The 25345-nt window shown below is 39.1% G+C and overlaps 2 protein-coding genes across 2 annotated transcripts; one reads left to right on the forward strand and one right to left on the reverse strand.

The window, feature by feature from the left end:
* Positions 1-1455: 1455 nt before the first annotated feature.
* LOC103696596 (CBL-interacting protein kinase 4-like) lies at positions 1456-3358 on the reverse strand. The gene has a single exon (XM_008778274.5). It carries the CDS (start codon positions 3082-3084, stop codon positions 1789-1791), a length of 1296 nt encoding a protein of 431 aa, XP_008776496.2. The 5' UTR covers positions 3085-3358; the 3' UTR covers positions 1456-1788.
* A 14155-nt stretch (positions 3359-17513) lies between these two features.
* On the forward strand, positions 17514-24169 carry LOC103696597 (uncharacterized). The gene is made up of 2 exons (XM_008778275.5): positions 17514-17815; positions 21667-24169. Exons 1-2 carry the CDS (start codon positions 17687-17689, stop codon positions 21766-21768), a joined length of 231 nt encoding a protein of 76 aa, XP_008776497.1. The 5' UTR covers positions 17514-17686; the 3' UTR covers positions 21769-24169.
* The last annotated feature ends 1176 nt before the right edge of the window (positions 24170-25345 follow it).

Genomic DNA, 25345 nt, shown 5'->3' on the forward strand with positions numbered 1-25345 from the left:
GTGCCCTTTCCTAAAACATGTCGCCTCTTGTTTCTTCCCCTTTCTCACGGAAGCACGGTCATTTTTCATATGGCTTGTTTTCTTGGATATCTCTTCATCTATCAAAACTTACACGCCAAGATGCACGCATCATTTTACACTTCTCTTAATTTCACCTCCCTTTTTCTTCTCCTTTATTTCAACATTAGAAGCGATCGCGTTCATCCACCAGTCCCTCCCTCCGTTTCTACCAGTGAGTTACCATAAGAGCAAGAACTGTCGTCCACCAATTTCGCCATGTATTTGTGGGGCGGGGACGATGCAGCAGTCTCGTGGTGAAGGATACGTTATGCTATGTCTCTATCTGCTTACATGATGGAGCCGAAATACCACTGTGCCGCCGGCAGCCATGACGGCCCTTATTCTGTTGTGATGTGACCCCATGTTTCTCCTTTTTTAGAGGTGATGTTTGATGCCTTCCAAACCCATGGCTTGGAGACCATAGTTTCTTCTTTTGGGAAACGGACGGAGAGGAATTCGGTGGTGTAATGGTGTTCAAAATGAAAATTGCTTCGATAATATAAGATGAGAAGCTATCGACAACTAGAGGGCTTACTATAATTCTAATTTTTTTTCTTCTTTATAGTAGATAAATGAAAGGAATGATACAGCTTGGAACTGAAGAGGAGATTGGGTTCTACTTCGAAATATTTGGGTGATGGTGAAAGATGGAATGACCGCAGACTTAACATGTATTTAGAGAGGCTAACTGGACCGCAGACTGAATAGCTTTTTATGTGGCCTGTCACCCTGGAGGCATCTTATGGGCTAAAAAGAAAGAGTCTGGGATTTGTTTTCTCATTTTATTGAGTGTATCAGTACTCGTAATGCATGAAATATCTGTTTTAGAAAGAAAAAAAGAAAAAAAAAAAGATTGCACACGTCTTTAGACCCATTCTTCTTCTTCTTATTTTTTCATTCCACCATAATAGTTGGTAGTGATTTCAATATGGTAGCATATATAACGCGGCATTCGATGGAGGTGACTAGGGACCGGCATAATTAGCCATTGGCTGTAACTCTATCTGAAAATACTGCAGACTTTCTCCAGAAAAAGAAAAAACTATGTAACCTAGTCCACGGCTAGACTGTTTGCGTTTCAATAACAATCTCAAAGTTTTGGCTTATCTAAAAAATTAAAAATTTTGATTCGATACCTGCACTTTCTCTTCCAACATCCTTCACACAATATGTATGGCAAGGATACTTATATAGAATTTAGCAGTTGAATCTATTTATAGTATTAAAACATAAATGATATGCCTAGACCTATCAATGGATCTTGTTAAGGCCTAACCTGACCTGAAACTTTACCCACCCTGCCCAAAACTTGAGTAACTTAAAACAAAATAGGAGGAGCACAAGCTTTTTACATATAAAGATTGGGAGTTCAAAATTTTTCGCAAATAAGCAGCATGAAACAAATCCAGTTTTCCTTTGCATATGTTTCTACACCTGAAAGGATGCCAACAATTCACTGAGACTCTTTGGAATGTTCTCAACTGTGGAAACTCACTACTTCCCCACTGGTATTCTCTTCCCATAGCGAATTACTGACATGAGACCTCTTCAATTGGCCGGGAACCAACACTCACTCCAATCTATCCCATGACTAGAAATGGGAAAACAAACCCAAAATAAGAAACAAAGAAAATTCTAGTGCATCAAACAACAAACACTTCCTCTGGATTGTAGGAAACACTGTATCTACACTAATGTTAACAGCCAAATTGGAGTCCCCTTCTACCCTCATGAATCCTCACTACTCTGCCAAGCAAAAACAATGTCCCCAAGCTCTGCCTTCAATTCTTCCCAACCAAATTCCTCTACTTCACCTGTGCTGCCGTCGTCCACCCTCAGCTCCACCAGAAGCAGCGGCGACACCACCTCCGACACCTCCACCACCAACACCACCGACCCCCACCTCCGCAACCCAACAGCTCCTTCCTTCCTCCACTCGACCAAGTAGCCCAATTTTGCACCCATCTCCTCGATCCTTCGCATGATCGTCTGGACCGACGCCGTCGACGTGAACCGCTTCTCCCTCTTCTTCCGGTCGTCGAACAAGCCCGACAAATCCAGTCCCGACGACAGCGATATTATGTCGAAAGCGTTCATGGTGGTAGCAGCCCACGCAGCGGCGCCGTCGCGGGGGGGCAAGTCCATCAGGCTCAGCTGGGAGTCGAGACTGAGCGACCTCTTGAACCAAGGGTGATCCGCCAGCGCCTCAATTGTCATCCTCGTCTCCGGGTTCGGGTCGAGCAGCCTCGCCACCAGCCGGCGCGCCGACCCGGAGATCCACGAGGGGAACTCGTACTCCCGCCTGTGGATTTTTCTGTACATGTTCGCGAGGTTGGCGTCGTCGAACGGCAGCGAGCCGGCGAGCAGCACAAAGAGGATGACGCCGCACGACCAGGCGTCGGCCTTGGCGCCGTCGTAGCCCTTCCGGCGGACGACCTCCGGCGCGGTGTAGGCCGGGGTGCCGCAGGCGGTGTGGAGGCGGCCGTCGTTGAGGAGCTGGTCGGGGAGCGCGGAGAGGCCAAAGTCGGAGACCTTGAGGTTGCCGTGGCGGTCGAGGAGGAGGTTCTGCGGCTTGACGTCGCGGTGTGTGACGCCGCGGGCGTGGCAGTAGCGCATGGCGGAGACGAGCTGCTGGAAGTAGCGCCGGGCGACGGGCTCCGGAAGGCGGCCTCGGCGGGCCACCAGGGAGTGGAGGTCGCCGCCGGCGGCGTGCTCCATGACCAGATATATCTTGGACTTGGTGGCCATGACTTCGTGGAGCTTGAGAATATTAGGATGCGAGAGGCGGCGCATGGCGGAGACTTCGCGGAGGACTCGTGGGGCCATGCCCGTGCCGAGGACTTCGGGCTTGTCGAGGACCTTGACGGCGACGCCGGAGCCGTCGGCGAGGGAGCGGGCGTAGTACACCTTGGCAAAGGTGCCGCGGCCGAGGAGTCGGCCGAACTCGTACCTGCCAAGAAGAACCTCCGGCGGCTGGTGGCGTCTTGGCGGCGTAGGTACGGATTTGGACCTTCTTAGGTCCATGAGGAGGGTGGCCTCTACTTCTCCCTTCCTCTAACCGTTTGTTTTGGTTCCTTGGTTTGGTGGGGTGGGTGGCAAGCCGTGATTATAAGCGGGGGCATGGGGCTCTTCCACTTGGTTGGCTATTGTCACCTTGGTATTAGTTTAGTTTATTTAGTCTCCCTGATTGCTCGATCTATATAAATAATCTTAGAACTTAGAAGGCATCCATTCTTCATTGAATAGAAATTGGAACAAAAGTCGGGGTTAGGCACCAAAGAAGAAAATATGGAACGAATTTTCTATTTTACTAAATTTTCTCTAGGGATCTTCTTAAAAAAAAATTCTAAAAGTCAAAATATTTTATTAACGAAGTCGTCAGTCCTATAATTAAAAAATAAACAATAAAATAATAGACACCAAGCAAATTAGTCATCTACCAAACCAATACATATCTATAAGTAAATTGATACACACACTAGAACATAATGTTCATCAATGCATGTTTAAAAAAATTAGTCAGCTAGCAATCAAATGCACATATTTAAGCAAATTGATACACAACTTATAGAGCATCATATTCATCAGTACATACTACATAGTCAAGTGATACACATTCATTAACTTTCTGATACATACTACAAACGTCTTTGATATACATCCAGTAGTGATCCAATACATACCTCCAAATAAATCGATACATAATTTCTAAACCATATTTGTTTTAGTACACACTATATGGCCAAGTAATGCACACCAAATAAATTAATAATGTAGCAAACTAATACACACTTTTAGGTAAATTAATACACAGTTTTCAAAATATGGTGTTCATCGGTACCAAGATATAATACACAGTTTTCTAGTTTTGTTTAATATAAAAAATTTATATACATATTATTTCTTAGATTGCACAAACTTATAAGTGCAAAGATCATGGACAAGATGGAGACTTGGAGGAGAAAGGGATTCAAAAAAAATCTCATCAACAGGAGAGATGGCTTGACGAGTAAGAGGACAAATGGAGAAACTTGATGAAGAAAAAAAACAATGCCATGTGCGATATTTTTTTTTCTTCTAATCATGGGACTGACCACTCGATCAGTAGAAGAAGTTCTTGATTTTTAGATTTCTCCATTAAGATGCATATTAGAGGATATATAGCAAAATAAAAAGTTCACTCTAGATTTTGTTTTATGGCACCTGCCGTATATAATTTTTGCTCCTAGAAATAGAAAAGAATTGGTATTCCAGTAGGTGATAATAGGTTCGGCCTTCGTTTTCCTTGTGAAATAAGCAAAGCTGGGGAGGCATGAGACTGAAACACTTGTATCCTACACTACATGCATCATCCCAACCATAAATGCTTGTTTTTATTATGATCATGGAGATGAACATATGATTGGTGCGGTGCAGAGCCGTATACTCCAAGAGATTACTATAATTTCTTGTGAGATCGACAAGTTAAAACGTGAATCCACTTTGAATGAAATTAATTTGCAAGACGACAAAATGGCCTCCTTGTGGGACTCTGAAGTGTTTTTATTTAACTCTTTTCATAGTACTATTTTATCGTTGTTTAAAAACAGCCGTACAAGGCTCCATCAAGCCCCAAAAATAAAAGTTCTGTATCAAATGCGATGAAAATATCTCGAAGTTTTAACAGTAAAAGTCCAACCATTAGGCTGCTCATTGCTAGTCTTCTTCCAACTGTAATCATAATCATAAACAGTAGGGCACAGTGGAAGTAGAAAGAATGCACGATTCAAGAATGAGAAAGGTGGAAGATTGAGGAATATTCTTTGTCTGGGTTGGGTGGAGTGGGCCAGGTTGGGTGTGGAATCGAGCTATTCTGGCCTTTGAAATTGGGTTGAGTGGGGTCAAATGGCATGAAAGCTGAACCAATTTGGTCCAGCTTGTGAAAAACAAGTGGAGAAAGCTTGTGCGCGCTGGTGTCCGGCTGGAAGTCATTTCAACGTATAGAATTGTGATCTAATTGCATGGCCCACCACCACAGGCTACGAATCTTTCAACTAGTTTATTAGCCATGACAACGATGGAGAGCTGTGGCACCTTTTAAGTTTGGGATACATTATTGTCATATGGGTCTTTTCAAACACCGAGGGCTTGAATAATTAGTCATTAATATATTAAATATTGTAATTTGAGATAATAACTATAGTCCAAGTACACTTATTGTCCTTCTAAACTTTTTTTTTTTTTTTCTTAACCTCTATGATACGACCTTTCCTAGCTGCATTAAAGCCGGACGAATCAATTAAATATATTGGCTCAAAGTATTACGAGGTACAGCGTTTTGGGTTATATTTAATTTATGGGTCCAATGGAATCTCATGTTGAATGCCTGCAATTTGTATGAAAATCATATAAATTTTTATGTACCTATATGTTTGTAAATATAAAAGCTCTAATAAACCATTAACTGATCATAATTATAAAATTATAAATCATATACCAGAAGAAAAGAATAAAACGAGAATATGTGTGTGTTTTTTTTACTTCCTTTGGTGGTCCCTTTTGAGAAAATTCCGTTAATGGTTTTCACTTGGATATTCTCTTGCTTTGGAGTGAAGCATCCAAGAAAGTTAAGGTAGATTTTTTATCCTGTTTTAGTCCATGAACTATGTTTTGTTTCCCAGTATCGTAATTGGTAAGTCTCCACAAATTAAATCTATTATTTATTTATTTTTTGGTACAGATTCTCACACTTGTTGAACCCACTGGGGTTTTCTAGTTATTTTAAGACAAGTGAGGGTGGCATCTGTAATTTAAAATATTAGAGCGGTTTATTTGGTTAAGCAGGTAAGAAGTCTCATGTTTGGTTCTCTTTTGTTGTCTATACTACTAGGATGGCCCATACTTGGACGGACCATATCTTGCCAAGTAAGCAATATGCCACGTGTGTTTTCTTTCTTTTGTTTTTTCCCAATCCAATAATAGATTAACATATGAGGAGCTTGAATGAGTTTAAGAAAATACATAAGGATATTATCATAAGTAGCAGGTCACCAAGAGTTCCATGGATAACTTCGTCCATTGTCACATGACTTATTTTTCTTGAAAGATGCTGAGTAATTCTGAAAAATTAAAACTCGTGCATGCATGCGAAAGAAAAGCAGCAAAAAATAATAAAAATGGAATGATTGGTTGAGGATTATTCATAATACAATAAGTGCTCATTGCAACATTAGACAGGAGTTAAATTTTCAGGAGTTTTCTCGAGAGGTAGTTTCTAGTTAATTACTGTAAAAGTAGTAGTATAGCAGTCCAAGGATAGCAAGACGTATTTTAGGACTAACAATATCTTTCTAGAAGGAGATTCAGCGATGGTGGTCGAGTGGATTTGAGATGAGAAGTGGAGGGGTGATGGCCACTCACTGCTCAAAAATATCCGCAGGATAGCAAGAGACTGTGACTCATTTTAGATTGCTCATATATATCAGAAGACGAATAGAGTTGTAGACTGGGTCACCTCCTTCGCTGCTCATCACTAGGGAGAAATCTTTTGGACGTATTTTGTAGCCACCCCCTCCCTCTTACGCAATCTTCTTACTATCTTCCTAGTCGTTGTACCAAAAAAAAAAAAAAAAAAAAAGGCACCCGTGCGACTTTCCCACATCGACCGTGTAGCAGGAAGGTCTGTGCCATATAATGGGGGGCTCAATAACCCTTCCCTCAGGAGGCGCCTTTTGTGGGGCAAAACCGTGAGGCGCCGTGAGGAGGGCTCTGGGTACGCTCGACCTCCGAATCGGACCCAAAGCGGACAATACCTTCTGAGGGACACTTTCTCTTCCGCTGCTCGGATCGGTGAGGACTATGCTGGTGACGGGGTGCAAATCCCGCATCAGATGGCGCTAGAAAGAGGGCCTGAACCTCCGCCTATCCAGTAAGGAGCCGACCCGGGCACAGGACCTCCCCGCTGGGGGGCTGTGTTATGGGGGGTTCCTCGAATTTAGTCCCACATCGACCGTGTAGCGGGAAGGTCTGTGCCATATAATGGGGGGCTCAATAACCCTTCCCTCAGGAGGCGCCTTTTGTGGGGCAAAACCGTGAGGCGCCGTGAGGAGGGCTCCGGGTACGCTCGACTCCCGAATCGGACCCAAAGCGGACAATACTTTCTGAGAGATACTTTCTCTTCTGCTGCTCGGATCGGTGGGGACTATGCTGGTGACGGGGTGCAAATCCCGCATCACACTCCATTTCAAGTATTTACTACATGAGAGACTTACCTTATACTCAAGAACCCTCTTTTTTTTTTTTGTTTTTTTGAATCTATGAGGTCAACTTAACCTGTGAATGAAATCAATTTGAATACTTAATGTTGGGAAACTAAATGATGTCCTTCATTATACCTTTAAACAAATTAAGGGGCAGATGATCCAACTTGTACTGCAGAATAGTATATATTACAGAACCAACTCTGCAACTAGAATATAACTTCTCTATTAGAGAACAACAAGGTATGGCATTGCATAAAATGTTATCACACATTTTTAGAGCACGTAGTCAAGCTTCATGTTATGGAAATATCTATTCCTTTGTTCAATCCTTATTTCTGCTGGAGATTAGTGATCTGCTAAGCTCTATAAGGATACATAGTGAAGCATCAATACCTGCCTTTAAAAAGGTTAGTTGTAATAGAACTGGATGGTGAAGATGAATGATATCATCTTTGGAGTTGGGCTCTTACACAGTCTGGACACCCCAATGCACTTAAGTTTCTAAGGAGAAGTATACAAAAAGAATTCATTAACTCATACTAATTCCAGTCCCATGCCTGGGTGTTGGCTGGTCCTTTGGTAGAGGATCAAAGACAAGCAGATCCCTATTGAGCTGGTGTATAAACTACTTTGGCAATGAGAATATAGTGAGGGGCAGATGGCATGGCCCATTTCAATTTTCCAGAAGGGGAACAATGACTGGAATGGCAGTTCTCATATGTTGTATCCTAGTTTTTTTCTTGTCACGTAGGGTAGTCCCTCCCTCCCCCACCCCACCCCTTCGTCTGCTGTGGTTGTCCACTATTTCGAAAAACTATGTTAAGATAGTGACTTCTGGAGAACAAAAAAGATAGAATGATAGATTTGGATACTCATTGAACCACTACAAAGTGTAAAATAGATTTCCTTCTGATAGCATTTGATTGCATCTATGCAAAAACAACAGTAATGTCACCATCTTTGGATCTCAGCATATTCACTAATTGTTGTTCAGTGAGTGATTGTCCCGTTTAGCATTGAAAACTTGGAATAATGATAATTTTTGTTTGTAGCATGATTAAAAAAAAAAAAAAAAAAAACTAGCTGCGGTAGATTGTTGTGCTTGCTTCTTTATTAAATGGAAGTATCAATCAATAACCAAAAAGCACTTCAGAAGCAGGAGAATAGTATTGGAAAATTGTATTTAGTATAATGGCGTAATTAATGGATCGAAAAAGCTTAATTGGCACATATACTACATGGAGTGTGTCTATTAATTTCTATATGCTTTCTAAAGGAATACCTTGCGTTCCTTGGAAGTTTCCTTCTACAAGGATTGAGAAAAAGAATAAAGTAGTACCATGTAAGTTCTTAGAAATTAATTTTCCTCTTAGCACTACTAAAATTCATTAGAAGAAGATTAGCTCTTGGATGCTTGTATTAGCTCTCAATAAAGTTTGTGGATCTCTGAGTTAGGGCTTGCCCAGTGATCACACCCATTGGATGGTGCATCCTCGAAAAAAAATAAAGACAAATCTCCCTTGCTTTCTATCAAAATTTGTGTGTGAGAATCTCCTCCGCACATCCTTGATGAAATGAGATGAAAGAATCCACCCATCAATTTGATATCATCCTCTCATGCTTCAAAGAAATTACGTTGCTGTTCCAAGCTGGGTGAGTTCGCGCCAACCTGTTTCCCCATTTATTAGGCATCAAGAAAGCAAATACCTTGTAATTTTTGATCCTATTATAGTCTAATAGCAATCTAAAGATTAAGAAATGGTGTAGCATATGATTTTATCTGTGCAATTTCGTCCATTTTCTCCTTTCTATTTTGACTGTGACAATGGACAAACAATATACCTGAGACCAAGGAAAGTGATAGCTTTCAATGAAGTATTCTACGCACACATATTGCATATTATGAACTATATTTGTTTGCATTATAAATAGTAGAAAAATGTTATAGTATTGGTTCACCATCAGGCCACCAATTACTTTGTTCTTTTCTGCACGTCGTGCTCAGATTCAAGACAATCTAGTGTTGCATCTTCCTTTCATTGTCGCAGTGTTAATTTACTGAAGAAAGAGATGATGTAGATAATGAATATTGGAAGTCACAATCAAAATTTTCATAAGGATGGCACCACTGGCACTAAATTAAAACTTTAGATGAGTATTGATAAAGTTTTTAGTGCTGGTCCCACGATTATAGGAGAAAGGTCGACCGTTGGTGTCATATAGAATGAATGATTGAAATAAGTATCAATTATCTCATTTTTAATTAATACCCCAATATCTTTTGATTATTGTGTTATTGTATAATGTAATTTTATCTTAACATATGATTATATTTAGATTTTTGCATCATTCTGTTCTAATGTGAGTACCTGATTTAGCTCCTAAATTAAGGGTTAATGAGTTCGACCAATCTCATCTTTCTACCTGGTATCAAGAGATAAGTGGTGTTGCACTAACATTTCTTCATACTAAAATAGGTGGGATAAGATTCATTGGCTAGGATATAATTATGGATGAATTAGGTTAAGACAATACTAGTTGATGATGGGAGCAAAGAATTTTGTCAGCCAGTCCAATTTCTGAGTGGAAGTTGATCTCTCCCTGATACGCCTTCAAACCGGCTACAACCCACCAGAAGGTCCAATCAATTAAAACATGTCACGACGCTAACACGTGGCAAATCGGGAGCGGCCACTAGGCGGGCCAAGCGCCATACTGTCGAGCTTGTATACCGAAAACTTCCCACAGTTGGCCACATCCTAATAAGGGGACCTAGTGATCATTAAGATCCCACCAATGTGACAGGCAAGATGTCATCCGTGTGCGAATCATTCATACTTGATGTTCAGGCTGTACTCTAGCCTATCATTTATGGTCAACCCATATGTCCTAATTCTCTGGTGGTTGGTAAGCTCCTTCACCGGCTATAGACAAAAATAAGGAAGGGGGAGAAGAGGTAAGTAAGCAAGAAGAATACTCTAATAAATTGAGAGACAACGTCTTTCTGTTTTCTGATAACTATACTGACTTAGGCATCGGAGAGTCCTCTATCGGATATGTTCCAACTAGAGACTTCCTTACTCTATGTTGTTTTAGGTTGGAGTGCTACCATCCAAGAGGATCTTTGCTATAGCGACCAAGCGCTGCTCACTTTCTCCAATCCGACCAAAGCAGATAATCGCCGAGCTCTCCAGCGTCGTCACGCCTTTCACCATGGTGCTTGAGGCTAGTCAGTTCTCAACAGCAACACTCTCCATGTTTATACTATTTGATATTAGGACTGGGGCTGCATATCAGTACTCTTTGAGGACTGCATAATTCAAGTTAGCTCAACTTTATTTCTGAATTAAATTGTCCTACTTTTAATTGAATCAGATCAACTCTTCTTTCTTGAACTAAGACCATATATTGTCGAAGCAGATACCTGCTGGAAACATGCTGCAATGTATGCCTAATGTTTTGTGAAGTAAAAGTGACTTCATATTTTGCATATTGTCTTAAGATTCAAGATATTGATTTTTTTTTCTTAATTCGCATTAGTCCCCTTCTGCCTTTTTTTTTGTGGGAGAGGGGGGGTAAATCCAAAAGAAAATTCCACCATTCTACTACAATACATAAGATAGTTCCATAAGAATTCTATACAATAGTTTCTATATAGTTGGCTGCATAAGATGCCGTAGAATTACTTTCCACCTGCAATCTTGTTTGTTCCAGTACTCTATACCATTGTAAGGCAACAATACTATTTTAGATCATCAGGAGGCTGCAGTTTGATCGGCTGTCATGGAACTATGCTGACGAGTACTTTATTGTACAAACTACTAAAAAAAATGATTTCTTGTGCATACGTAGAAGTGGTTGGACGGATATAAATTTGTTTTTGGTGCAACAGAAAGGATGTTTCCACCAATGCAAGCCACCATTGACCTAGAGAACTTTCTTTATACGGCTTTAGACCCTCTCTATGGGGCATATGATAGAGCCATATAATTAGTTATGCTCATTTATAAGTTTAATAGGCACTGCATATTTTTTGACATTCAGATTATTGCCTTTTCTACAACTAATATTACAAATTTTATCTTATCAAAAGTAAAGATAATATAACAACCCAGGACCTCACCCAAAATAGCTAGCTGGAAGGTATTATTTAAATTTTTTGATTCTGTATAAGTACCCAAGATTTACTCAGCAAATAATCGATATGGGACTAAACATACGCCTGCACAGTCCTCACATACTTTTTCTATTCAAGCCCTAATGTACTCGTCAAGCTAAAGGTTCAAATTCATTGGAATCTAATCACAAACACCACAATCGACTCCTGGTCAGCCCCAATGGTCCATGCTGCAGTGTCCCCTAGTCTATATAGGTTATGAGCCAAGTCCGCTCTAATACCATTTGTAACAATTCAGGACCTCACCCAAAATGGCTAGCCAGAAGATATTATTTGGGTTCTTTGATCCTGTATAGGCATTTAAGATCTACCCAGCAAATAACCGATGTGGGACTAAACACACACCCACATGGATCCTCACAGATAAGATACACCTAAACTTCCTCGTACGAGATAATTAACAAATTCTAAATGGTTTTGTGGTGAATTCAAACTACCTTCACAACTTGCATAGTTAATTTATCCTTGCTTACCCCTTCACCAAAAAAAAAAAAGGTTTATCCTAGAACATGGAGTCAAGATTAACTTTAAACATGAATCAAGTGATGCCACCTGTTCTTTTTAGGTTTAGTAATTCTCACATTAAAATCAAGAAGAAAGATAGATTTTGGTTCTATTTCATCTCTTCAACAAGTTTAGTAATAAGCATAACGGTCCTATTGTTCTGATGGAGAGAACTTATAATTAGCTTTTCGGAAAATTTCCAAATGAACGATTTCAACAAAATCTTTCAATTTCTTATTTTACTATGTTCAACTCTATGTATTCCTCCATCCGTAGAGTATATTGAACGGACAGAAATGGCTATAGCAGAGTTTCTATCATTCGTACGATGCTGGTAGGAGAAGAACCCGACCCGACATTGAATGCTTGCTCAGTGGTCTTGCAAGTCAGCTCAAAGACAATCTCAGGTAAAGGAGGACTAAGCAGGCTATTAGAGAACACAAAAAGCATTTACTTTGTTTTGTATTTCTTTTTCCTTTTATGAGATATGAAATTAACCTTGAAGCTTTGTTCCTCTCACAACATGGGCACTGCATAGTTAATGTTCCAACTAGAAAAATCTCAGCATTAATTTATGGCAAAAACTCTTGCATCATATGTTTTGTCTCATGTAGTGTGAGCTGCAGGCACACCCTGATGGCTCTTTGCATACGTCCATGCGTTGTCTAGGAGTATGCTTTCTTTTGGTATTGCAAGTTGTGGCACAAATGATGGCACCAAGTTATTGTCCTCCATGCGAAGACAAAACAATGGATCCATGATAAAAGGATGGAGGGATTCTTGGGGCGCCCATAGGCAACGGTTAATGGGGGTTGGCATGGCTTTGGCAATTATCATCGTTTAGACTCATTACTACTGGGGGATTAATCTACTATAACAGTGGTACAACATACAAATCTTTTGGTTTAACAATTTTTTTTTTTAGATTCACCAATCATCGATGTGCCACTATTAGCATGGCTTTTGTTTCTTGGTTGATTCATTTTATTAGGCTATATGACATAGCACAATTTTTTCGATGCTGCTCCAGCTCTATGGTTTCATGTAGGTAACAAGTGTTCAAAAGAATATTGGTACTGTGTGTCGAAGTGCAAAGATTGGTTGTTCGTATGTTTGTAGCTCTATAGTGTGGATACTAAACATTATTAGTGATGAAGCAGAGGGTATCCCCCAAATCCCAGGGCTCAATCCCCACCGGGCTGAAACAGTGGAGACGATTGCTTCTCCTCAGAGGTATTGTCCACTTTGGAGGGGTTTCATAGTCTCTTTCCCCCTCATGGTTTTATCTCGTAAAAGACGCCTATGAAAAGAAAGAGGTGGTCCCCTTCCATTTAAGGAATGGACTTCTCCGTTATTTAATCGATGTGGGACTAAGTCTAAGACCCTTTATTCCCACAACATAGCCCCCAAGCGGAGGGGTCTGTGCCGGGTCAAGGGTTCTCAACTAAAGCACCAGTGATGAGGCCGAGGGTATCCCTCGAACCGCAGAGCTCAGTCTCTACTGGGCTGAAACAGCGGAGGCAACTGCTTTTCCTCAGAGATATTGTTCGCTTTGGGAGGGATTGCATAGTCTCTTCCCCTCTCACAATTTTGCCCCACAAAAGACGCCTCTGAAGAGAAAGGGGTAGCCCCCCTCCATTTAAGGAACAGACCTCTCCGCTATTTAGTCGATGTGGGACTAAGTCCGAAACCCTTTATTTTCATAACAAGTAGTATTAATTTATATCTATAAAATCATGCAGTAGGTGAGCTTTGGAAACGTTATTGTAACAAAAATTGAACAACGTAAAAAGCGATTATGCTATATAATAATTTTCTTTAGGAAAGAGAGTGCGTAGCCCATTCAATAATTTTATTAAGAAAGTGAAATCAAGAGTTATAGAGAGTATAATAGAAAGGACAAAAAAAAAAGAAAAAAAAAAGAAGACAAGAAAAAAAAAGGTAGATTATATGAGAGGAAAAGATATGATAGGGAAAACCATGTAGGCTGGCACCCGATTCCTTGTCGTTGAGTTGTGTGGATCTGGTCCCGTTTAAAGTCTCCATTAGGGAGCAAATGAATTCAATATCTGATAGGTGAAAGGGCATATGCATGTGTTTCTTGGTTAGCATTGCTCATGATGCAGTGATTCAACTTGTGAAAAGATATGATGATGTTACATAATCATTTCAGCATATAACCAATTCCACCTATTTGGAGACTCTTTTGCCGTTGGGTGTCAGCAAAGTAGAAGTGGCCCCTAAAAGCTTACGATCTCTCTTATAATTTATAAAGCAACGAGGGTCGGTTAGTGCTTGGTTTATTCCACTGAATATGCCCCATTGCTTATCGCTTATGCCTTGTGGAACGTTAATAGGGTGAATAGCTGTCCATTTTAGCTTTTACAAAAGGGGTGGTCCTGTCACTATCACATGTATTTGTAGCGTATTTAGTTGTAAGTGTGACATTAGGCTGGGCCAAGCCATGTCCCACTCAACCTTTAGGTGGGATCATGAGACCCCTTGGGGGGATATTGGCTGTGGTCCTAGGTTTATCGCTGAAGTTTCAAACTTTTAGGTTGGTGTTGTGTGTGGACGTGTGTTTAGTCTCATATTGATTATTCGCCGAGAAAATTTTATACAAGACAGATAAACAAAAAAAAAAACCCTTCCGGCTAGCCTTTTTAGGTAAGCTCCTGAGTTGTGATACATGGTATCAGAGCGAACTCGACCCATAGCCTATGTGGACTAGGAGACATTGCAACACGGGTTTATGGAAACTGACCACGGGCCGATCGTGACGCTTGCGATTAGATTTGAATGGATTTGAACTCTTAGCCTGATGAGGACGTTAAAGCTTGAACGAAGGAAGTATATGAGGATCCGTGTGGGCGTGTTTAATCTCACAACGGTTATTTGCCGATACAATCTTGGGTACTTATACAGGACTACGGAAATCAAAAATTACCTTCCTACTAGTTTTTTTGGATGAAATCCCGGGTTGTGACGAGTTGGGCTTTGGCTTGGGCTTGAGCTTTTATGTTCCAATAACAAGTTGAAAGGATCTGGTTTGAAAGACTTTCCTCCTAGCTTATCTTATTATATTAGAGCAGATGCAGGGGGCATCTCCTTCATTCGATTGTAGTGAATTATCTCACTTGTTACCAAAAGAAAGTTTCAATTGCAAGTAGAGCATAGGCCATAGACGACTTGCATGCTAATGAGGGTAGATTCGTGTGGAAGTATTTTAGTAGAAAGTACTGAAGAATCAAGAGAATTAAGTGGCAAAACTATTTGCTGAAAAGGGTTAGCCTAGGTTGAGCTAGCCCAGGTTGCCCAACATCCAATGTAATCTATATTCTTCATTCCAGGCTTATGGACTTGAGTAGATTTAACTCCATCATGGGGGGGAAATGAGCATGAAAGGTGTCATGTTTTGTCAAAACAACATAAAGCTGAGTCCAAGCAGATGTTCTGTAAGAAAACAAGGTGAGCAGTTGTGTATCCATTATATCAAACTTTATCAACAGTACCCTTTAAATTTGAAGCTATCATCTCTAGGAGTGTATAATTTTCTTTTCGAGCACCAATCCTTGTCTTGGAAGGTAAAAAAGAACCTTCCTTTGCCTCCTATAAATGTATTTATACAAGAGTTGTATAACGTACCCATCCCACCTAAATTTTAAAGAAAAGTTAAACAAAACCCCTTTTATTTGGAGAAGAGGTGCAATCTCTCAGCGACGTATGAACCAGTTTGCTCCATGCAGCTAATGAAAACAACTACTAAAAATCCCTAATTTCTTCAACCAAAGTAAAATATATAATGAAATGTACGCGAAGGGATCACCCAAATTCGAGATTCATCTAGAAGCATCCACAAATACTTGCATTTTGCGAAAGAAGCCACCTTTATGGCATAAAAAACAGTACCCTAGATGCAATTGTTGGTAGGATTTGAGTATGAAATCTGATCTACGTCGGCTCAAATTCATGCTTCGTTATCAAGTTGGTTGAAAATATAATAATAATAATAAGAAATAAAATTGATTGAGTTGAGCTAAAAGTCTCATTAGTATGTATGATTTTCCTTCAATCTAGATGAGCTGAGAGACTTGAAGTACAGAAATTTTGAATGGCTCAGCTCAATCTGCGAATCACGGTTGACACTTTATATCAACGTTGAACCAGACTTTGGTGCAGAGTGGCCCAACCGAGACTCACAATACCTCTTGGGCTATTTGGTTACTGGTTTGGCCTCTTGCAGGGGTACCTCTTTACTCTGCACTAACTACTTGAAAAATTAAAATATCAGTAGAGAAAGGATGGGACGACAAGGCAATCTTGCATAAACTTATGCAGGACATTCAATGGATTTCTTTTTTTTTTTTTCTATGCATTTTTTATTTTCTAATACAATGGATTTCTTAACCTTCTTCATGATTTTCTTAGAGCTAATCATGATATTTATATTATTAAAAGGTCTCAAAAGTCACTCTCCTACCAGAATTAATAAATCTACATTATAATAAAAATAATAATATCAAAATCAAAAAATATTTTCTCTCTATTCTATCTTATATCAAGAATATTCTCACGGTTATCTTAAAAAATATGTTAGTTGCCCATTAACTTTCTCACTTCACTCTCTCTATTTCCAATTAGAACTCTCTCATTGAAAAAAATTGGATATAGTTCTAATTGACATGTTTTTCCCGTTAAAAGAGATCTAGTTTAATGTCATGGATCGGCAAAAGCGACTTTAATTCATAAATTCTATTCGATGAAAAAAATAAGACGTCTTAATTAAATATAAAAATATATTTATCAGACATGATCGGAGCTATCAATTTCTTTTATTGATCCTATCCATTCATGCTTTCTTTGGTGTATATTACTTACTATTATGAGAATTATAGTACTTATAACCCAGTTGGATTTTGGCGGACGACACTATGTTTATTTATTTATTATTTATTTATTTTCAATTTTTTGTTAGATAATGGCTTGAGCCTGGACTGCGCCATGCTCAAAAGAGGACCGCGGTGTCGTAGTCCCCGCTTGAGCCTGGACCACGATGTCGCGGTTCATATGCTTTTCTTCGCGGTCCATGCTTGAGGAGGACCTCAGCGTGGACCGCTAGGTTGATTAAAAAAAAAAGGAATGGATTTCGGAAAGAACAGATAAGAAATTAAAAAATTGTTCATCTAAAACATGATTCAAAAAATACATACAAAACTAGAAAACAAGAATACTTTTTTTTGCACGGAAAGGGAGTCTGATCTACGGCTAGCGTTTTTTGTTAGGGCTCCAGCAGATTTTTAGGTTTATAAAGAGACAAAGTATGTAATTGTTATATTTTATTATGGGTATTTTGGTATAAAAAAATATTTTTTTGATAAAGCTTAAAACAGTTTTTTCGAAAAGCTTCAAAATAAAGTTTTTTTCAAAAAATTATTTTTAGCTTTATAAAAAAATTAAAATAATTTTTCAAAATTTTTATCAAATATTTTTAGAGGGCCAGTGGTTTTTGGGCCTCCAAGAGGCTCCCAAACGGGGCTAACTCAGTTTAAGGATTTGGGCGTCGAGCATAGCCATCACGAGGCGGTTCTGGGCTTAGCCGCAAGGACACGATTCAGATCGGCGGTGACCAGAAGCACTCAAGCACGGCGGACTCTGCTCACAGGACGGTGGAGCAGGGCGAGCGGAATAGCGGAATAGCGAGGAGATGTCGTCGCTGGGGACATCGAAAGGGTTGCTGGAGCTCGGGAAGTTTGCGGTGTACGTGACCGTCCCGATCGGTCTCACCTACGCCGTCGCCACCGACTCCAAGACACTCCACAAGATCATGGGATTGGTAAGCCACCCATCTCTCTCTCTTTGTTGCATATACTTCTATTCCTCTATCTATTCCAAATTTATTCTGTTATGGTTGCGGGAATAGGTACTCAAAGATGGGATCGGGGGTCTGGAAGAGTACTCTAAATTTTAGGGGTTTGGAAGAACAAAGAGTTGTTTGGATGGGATTCTGGGAGAATCCCACTACCTGATGGTGGATATTTATGGTGGATATCTCTTTTGTTTCTAAAACAAAAAAAGAAAAGAAAAGAAAAGAAAAAAGAGAAATAGGTAGGCATTTTGGGTTCAGTATGCTTCAATTTCGGCTACTCATTGGTCAGATTGATCCCAGTCCAACTTCTGATCGCATTCCAACTGTTTTTGAAAGGTTCGTTTGAATCTGAACTGATTCAGCATGAGTATTGGGGACTTTGAGGACTGCACTTGGTTTCGAGAACTGAAAGGGGCAATCCACGCACTCATTTGTGGCATATAAAGTTAACGGATGGAAATGTTAGAGGAATGAGAAAGCGAGGATTTTTTTTTTTTTTTTATTAAGGTTGAACAGTTTGATTTGGGCCTTGTGCTTGATGAGATAGCTAAGGAACGATCAATAGAAGAGGTTCTGCCTGATATTGATAGCAGAAGAGATTGCAGCGAGACAAAAAGCTACTTGGATGTTGGATGATGAAATTATCTTTTTTTTTTTCCCTCATTGTTGGTGGAAAATATGCATTATACCGATGTAGAACTAATTTCTTGGAAGACTTTTGGGGCTGTTAGCGGGAAACAAGAATTTCAGGGGATCTGAGAAAGAGTCGCATTTAAGAGATATGATGTAGAGTTTATTGACTTAAGAGTCACTTTGAGGAGAATAACGATGAGATTTTTTTTGGGATGGAGGGAGTCGAGAACCCTACAAGCCTAGACCTGATTGCTTCTTGATGATGTTTGATAGTTTGAGCATTCCATCAGAAATTATAAATGATATTTGATTTTTTTTCTTTTTCTTTCTTTTTTGTTTACAAGATCAATGCAATTCTTTTACCTTGGTACTGTCTTGAAAACAAGAAGGGCCAAAGAATTTTACTGTTAATAGGCCTGTTATCCTTTTGGAGGATGTATATGAATTATTGTGTTGTACAACTGCCCTTCACTTAGGGGAGTTCACAAAACATGTACCATACCATCACCCTACCTTGTCAGATGAGTATTGATTTCTTTGTTATGGCAATCTACAAAATGGAAAGAAGAAAAAATAGGAGGGGGGAAATTTTCCAATGGGGATGTCTGGATGTCGACTTTGCTAATTGGATGTCTTTGCTACAAAGTGGAAAGAAGAAAACCTACGAGTGTGGAAGCCTTCGCTTTTAGGATTTCTTTAACTGGATTCTCCTTAACCCCCCAATTATCTCTTATGATCTATGGTGGACTTGAAGTCAACTTTGCTAACAAATCCCTCGTCTCCTTCAACATCTTTTGGCTGGAACCCTCTTTCCATATATTGTTGGACTTCTAGGTGGACTAGGTGATCTCTTTCTTTCTCTTCTATTAACCTTGTAGCTCTCCCTTCGGTTAATCACTTATCTATAAGGTGCCTGTTCTCGAAAAGCATTTGGTCTGCTATCAAACTACAATTGAATTTGAATGGCCGGCCGACAAATTTCCATGATTTATGGACAAAGTGGAAAGCCAAGAACAAAAAATTGGTGAGGAGAAGTGCAAGGGATCAGCTTCTTGCAACATTTTGCTGGGAGTTTTGGAAACAATGAAATGAGAGAATTTTTCTCAGAAGGAATCGATCCATTTACTTCATCCTTCAGAAGGCACTACATGCTTTTCATAGTTGGGAGTGCATATGCTCAGTGAAAACAGAGGAGAATCACCGGCAACTGTGGAGGAATCTTGCTTCTCTATCATGAGCTTTGTATCTCTTGCTTCTTTCTTTCCTCTTACCCTTATACATTCTTTTGCACCTCTTCCCATGTGTAAATTTACCTCTTCTTAATAATATAATATGGGGGGAAGCTTCTTGCTTCTTCCATTTGCACTCAACAAAAAAAAAAAAGAAACATGCTTAAAACTCAAGATATATAATAGATCAAGTATTTTCCATAAGAAAGATGAACAAGCCATAAGACGTAGCACGTATCTATCAATGGGGAAGGAGATTTCAGTCACATGACATACATGTCAATGAGGAAGAGTGCCTTTGTGAGATAGCATAACAAGTATGAAAATGGCTAGATAAGATGTGACTGAGGAGCTAAAAGTGCAAAAGATAACTTGAGCTTAAGGCATGAAATTCACATATTGTTCTTGTATGAGCCGTTGACAAAGTGGTCATGCCTTGCAGTATTATGCTAAAACTTGGCATGCACCTGTGCAGAATATGTACTACGCTGTAGACAAATTTACAAATATGAATGCTGACACACATACACTCACAGAGAAAGAAAGACAGAGAGCAGTCCTTTTTCCTTTCCTAGTCAAGGCTGTACTTGAACTTTTCATGGTAATTAGTTGACATGTTTTCATAATTTTACGTATTCTATTTTGATTTTGAAAAATATTTTTCTATATTCAATTCAACCTTAAATGTTTCCTGACCTAATGCCCTTCTCTTTTGAAAACTTGCAATACAAGCCAATTGCTTACTATTCCTTGTAGGTTTTACAGTATCGCTGATCACTCTCTTCTTGCAGTAGCTTCAGCTTACGAGCGATGAATGATACTCAGGTTGTCAGCTACAAGGGATTTTTGACATGTTGAGCATGAAACTTGTATCAAATTTCATGAGGGTTAAGAGTAGGAAATAGTATATATTAGCATATGTATCTTGCATCTGTGCCTCTATGGGAATCATATCTCTAACGTCGTAGATTCCCTCTATTGACCCTTTAGGATCGCAACCTTAAAGAGGGTTATGTTAACTGTTTCCTTGAAGTCATAGAATGACAGCTACTCCATTGTTTCGAAGTCATTTTTTCGAGGGTTATGTTACGTATACTGGCTTTTAGGTTGTTTTACAAGTCCATCCTGAAGTAAACTTGTGAGACAGCTACTCCCTTGTGCTTCTTTTGTGCCTGTTCAAATCTCAAGGCTCCATGCAAATGTGCCTTTGAAACACAATCAATAGGATTAAGCCTTTTTCCTGGCCAATAACTAACATCTTGATGTTTCATTTTCTTTTAGGTTTCACATGTCTGATTCTTGATTGAACTTTTAATGTTTTTCCTTAACTATAGCTTGTAACAAATTTTCTAAAAAAATCAGAGTCCAGTTGCTCAGGGTATAATCATACGCATAACTAAGAAGCTTAAAATATTTATTTAGTGCTGACTTAGGACATCGAAAAAACATACAAAGCAACTATTAATGGCTGAATTGGCAAAGAAACCTTCTACTTTACTCATTTGTGTCAGGATATTTATTTCTTAATTGCCTATATATGATGATTCTTGTATTTCATTATTTCTTGCTTTTACCTGAATCTCTTGAAAGTGTTTGCATGAAATGTTAAAGAGTTATGAAATTTTTTTAGGACCTCTTGCAGAGTTTGAGGGTTGTCTAAATGATTTTAGTCATGATCAAATTTATGTTGGCATGTAGCATTAATCATGGATTATTTACTTCCATTAAATCACCACAGAATTCATGAGTTCTATTTGTTCAATGTTTCATTCTTATTCACATTGACGTCATAATTCAGTTTATTAAAAGAGCATGGACTTTCCTTATCTTGAGAGAGATGAGGAAACTTGGATTTTGAAAGTAAAAAGAAAATCCTGTCATCTTGCTGTTCTTAAGAATGAGAATTTGCTTTGCTTTATGATTACTTGGCAAGTGCTGATTATGTTTTATATGCAGCGTCAATATGTGGTTTATCCTCCTGAGGGTCCTCGGCCCCCATCACCAGAGGAACTACGAGAGATGGCACGAGAGATGGCTCGCAAGAAGAACAATGATTAAATGAGCTGTAGTTTAACCATGATGGTAGTGGTAAACTTACGCTATGCAGTTGAAACTTGTAGAGGTTTAATAGGTTACTCAAGTTTGATGAAGTTATGATGGGCCTTTGCCCTTGAAAAAATGAGGGTCATATACTCAATCTCTAGCTTTGAAGGTGAAACTTATCAGCGATGGAATTCCTAAAACATCTAGCATTTTCTTTGTTGAGTAGATTCCTATATGTATTATAAAAAACTGTGCAAAAGACTGCTGAAAATTTTCAAATAAATAATCTTATGAATGGCAAGGGGGACTGTGTCTAAGTCATTGACACAGTTGGCTCGTGAATAATTTGGTTTGGTAAATCCAGAAAGAATGCAAAAACCTAACCAAATTTGTCAGGGGAACTTGAACAATAATAATAAGTAAAAAATGTACAATATGCAATTTTATTAATATATGGTCACTAGAGAAACAAACATGGGAGAGGCAATAGTGACATAAACATTACTACAATAGAAACATAAGATAATGCTACTAATATGTAATTTAAGTTTCTTTCATAAATAAGTTGTGAACAATGTATGGAATTGATGAAGTATTAGGATATTCAAGAATAATTTGTAGACTGCATTGTTTGAAACGGTTCAAATCAAGATTTGCCGTACTGATCGGTATCGTATCGAGTGTACCATACCGAATCAGTATGCAGTCTCGTACGTACGAATATTCGATACGTCTTGCTGTCTCGTACCGTACCGCCTACCGACACTATAATAAGATGGTATTGATACGGGATTCGGTACCAAGTGACGAATCTTGGTTCAAAGAATCATTCGACCAAAAAATTCGAAAGTAGTACATAAACTTTTTTAATACTTGAAGAGCATATTGTGGCTGTTGTTATCTTCTCCAAGCTCACAACATTTATGACCCACCCAGCATATTGATCTAATTAGATCAGGTTTAAATTTACTAAATGGTTCTGGAAATTTGGCTAGTTGTTTACCTGGAATATGATTAAGTTGTTGAACTTGAATCAGATACAATGATGCTATATTACTTCTAAAATTTTCAGAACTGCACTCAGCATCACCAATTGCTAGATGCAAAGTTGCATACTGAGTTTGCAGATTACTTTTATTTGGCTTTCTGCTTTAATTCGAAAGAAGTGGAATGCTTGATAACTGACTTCTGTTTATCCTTCTCTTTCACTTGGATGGTCTGTTGAGATTTTTAATTCATTGGCTGATATTCATGAAAAGTAACCATACTTGACCATCAAAGGAACAAAGTTGGTGCAGGGAATCATAGCTGTCTATTTTGGCAAGCTAATAAATCAGTTATGAGATCCTCTTAAGTGTGTCTTTGGAAACAAATCATTTAAGCATTTAAAACACATCTGTTTCATAGAAACATGATAAAGCTCATGAAACATATTTCTTCTGGCAGTTGTGTTTATCAGCAAGCATAAATATGTTGTTCAGTTTCACAAATCCAGAGGTGGTTTGGCCATTCTATCATGCGAGATTAATTGAAAGAAACAACATTGTTGGTTTAAGTGCCACAGCTACAAATGAATAAAACCACCCTGTTGCAGATGCCATATTAAACCTTGCATGTTGATTCAGTGTTGCACATTCTTATGCCAAATGCTGAAGACTTCTGATTTCATCTTAATGAACCAATAGTTGAAACTTTGAATGTGAAGGCCCGGTTCAGATCTGATCCACTTGATCGGCCTGGCGCCTGTTCATGTCATGTGTGTGATAGAGTGTGGAAGACTCCTAGAGAGTCTTCTGCCTCCCCGACGACTCCGACTAAGAGTCGGAGACTGGGCCATTGGAGCCCTAAGTCTTCTCAGTATAAACACCTTTTCCCTCCTCAACCCTTCACTGGCGGTCATTAGCTCTCCTTCTCTCTCTTTTCTCGCTTCAAAATCGTGGCATCCTATTACTGTTTTCGCAGGAAATTAAGGCCGACGATGACGTCCGAGCTAAGGTAATGCTCCGACCCTCTTCCCCTTTCCTTGTTCTTCTTCCTATAACCCAAAATTATACCTGCCAGCCGCAAAATCAGTCGGAAATCGACAAAATAAGGATCTCATATTTTGCCTCTTTTCCCTTTTTTTGGCCATGCCTATCGTCTGCGTTCATTGTTGAAGCCCTCGGCCGTTTTCTCATGATGGTTCGTGGTCAAAGCCAGGCCCCCAGCCATTGGCGAGTGGGCTAGAATCTGAGTACACTGAGATAGGAAATTATCTTTGTTCGGCCCTATTTTGGTTTGGTTTTGGTCGACTGACCGCCGCCACCGGCCACCCTCCATCCTGTGTCCACCGTCTGCTACCACCTCGTCGGACTACCATGGTCAATCACCAATCAAAGCCTTCTTCATCGTCTATTTTGCTAAAAAAGAAGAGGAAGGAAGGAAGGAAAAAAAGAAGAGGAGAGGAGGAGAGAGAGAGAGAGCCATTTCTCTCTTATTTCTCTCTTATTTTCTCTTTCTTCCTTCTCTTTTATTTCTCTATTTTTCTCTCTAAAAACCCATGGATCCATCAATCGAGTTCTATCTCCCTATCCTATGGACTCGAGTTGACTCCTACAAAGGGCCTTGATCTGCTCTGGTACTTGGGCAGCCTGCTAAATTGATCACCCCAGCCCTATTAAGTGCCTATGAAATCTAGTATTGATGAACCCTATTAAATGGCCTTAGCCTTAATCTAGTTCGTGCCCCATGATTCATTAATTGAGTTGCTTAAACCTGACCTAACCTGGTCACCATCATTCGGCCAACCGTTTTCTTTGACTTATTATTTCAATATTTGTTAAAGTTATCGAAAAGGAATTAATCTTACTCTTAATATTTTTAAATAGGTTTAGCAAGTACACTTAGTGAAATTAGAAAGTCTAAGGTAGAGGAGATAAGTAACCCTAATACTCTTTATTAGTTCTAAATTTTTACTTATTTTTTAGTATTATGAAAATACGAAAATAGTATTAAATGTTTATAATATCATGTTTTAAGGATCGAGCATACGATATTATGAAACTCATAATATATTGCAAAATAATGATTTTATGATTATTTTACTATTAAGCACTATTTATGGACTATGAACTTCATATATATAAATTTGTATTTTGTTATGAAAAGAATAATTTCCTGATTATTCTACTGTTAAAGATTTAATTATGGACTACAAAACTCTTTATAGTCTTGTAGCGATTTCTTCATATATGATTTAAGGAAATATGATTTAAGGAAATATGATTTAAACAAATTTGTTTTAAGAAAGATATGATTATGGGCTCTCAGATAGCTATGTACAGCCCTTGCCAGTGAGTTATAGTAGCTTGGTATACGGTGCTTGCTAATGGGTTATAATAGTTTGGCATACAACTCTTGCCAGCGAGTAATAGTAGCTTGGCATACGGCCCTCGTCAATAGGTTATAATAACTTGGTATATGATCCTTGCCAGCGGGTATAGTAGCTTAGCATATGGCCCAACCAGTGGGTTACGGTAGTTGGCATGATATTGTTTACAACCCTATTATGGGTATTAGGTGACTTTAGCATTTAGTATGAGAGAATTATTAT

Source organism: Phoenix dactylifera, chromosome 1 (assembly GCF_051530095.1).
Source record: "Phoenix dactylifera cultivar Ajwa chromosome 1, Ajwa_hap1_PhDact_Kaust_v1.1, whole genome shotgun sequence".
Taxonomy (NCBI): domain Eukaryota; kingdom Viridiplantae; phylum Streptophyta; class Magnoliopsida; order Arecales; family Arecaceae; genus Phoenix; species Phoenix dactylifera.

Bases quoted from the DNA above. Each gene is read 5' to 3' on its own strand.
- LOC103696596 (XM_008778274.5), bottom strand. From the start codon at position 3,084: ATGGACCTAAGAAGGTCCAAATCCGTACCTACGCCGCCAAGACGCCAC.
- LOC103696597 (XM_008778275.5), top strand. From the start codon at position 17,687: ATGTCGTCGCTGGGGACATCGAAAGGGTTGCTGGAGCTCGGGAAGTTT. The intron at 17,816-21,666 runs GTAAGCCACCCA...TTTTATATGCAG, and splicing joins TCCACAAGATCATGGGATTG to CGTCAATATGTGGTTTATCC.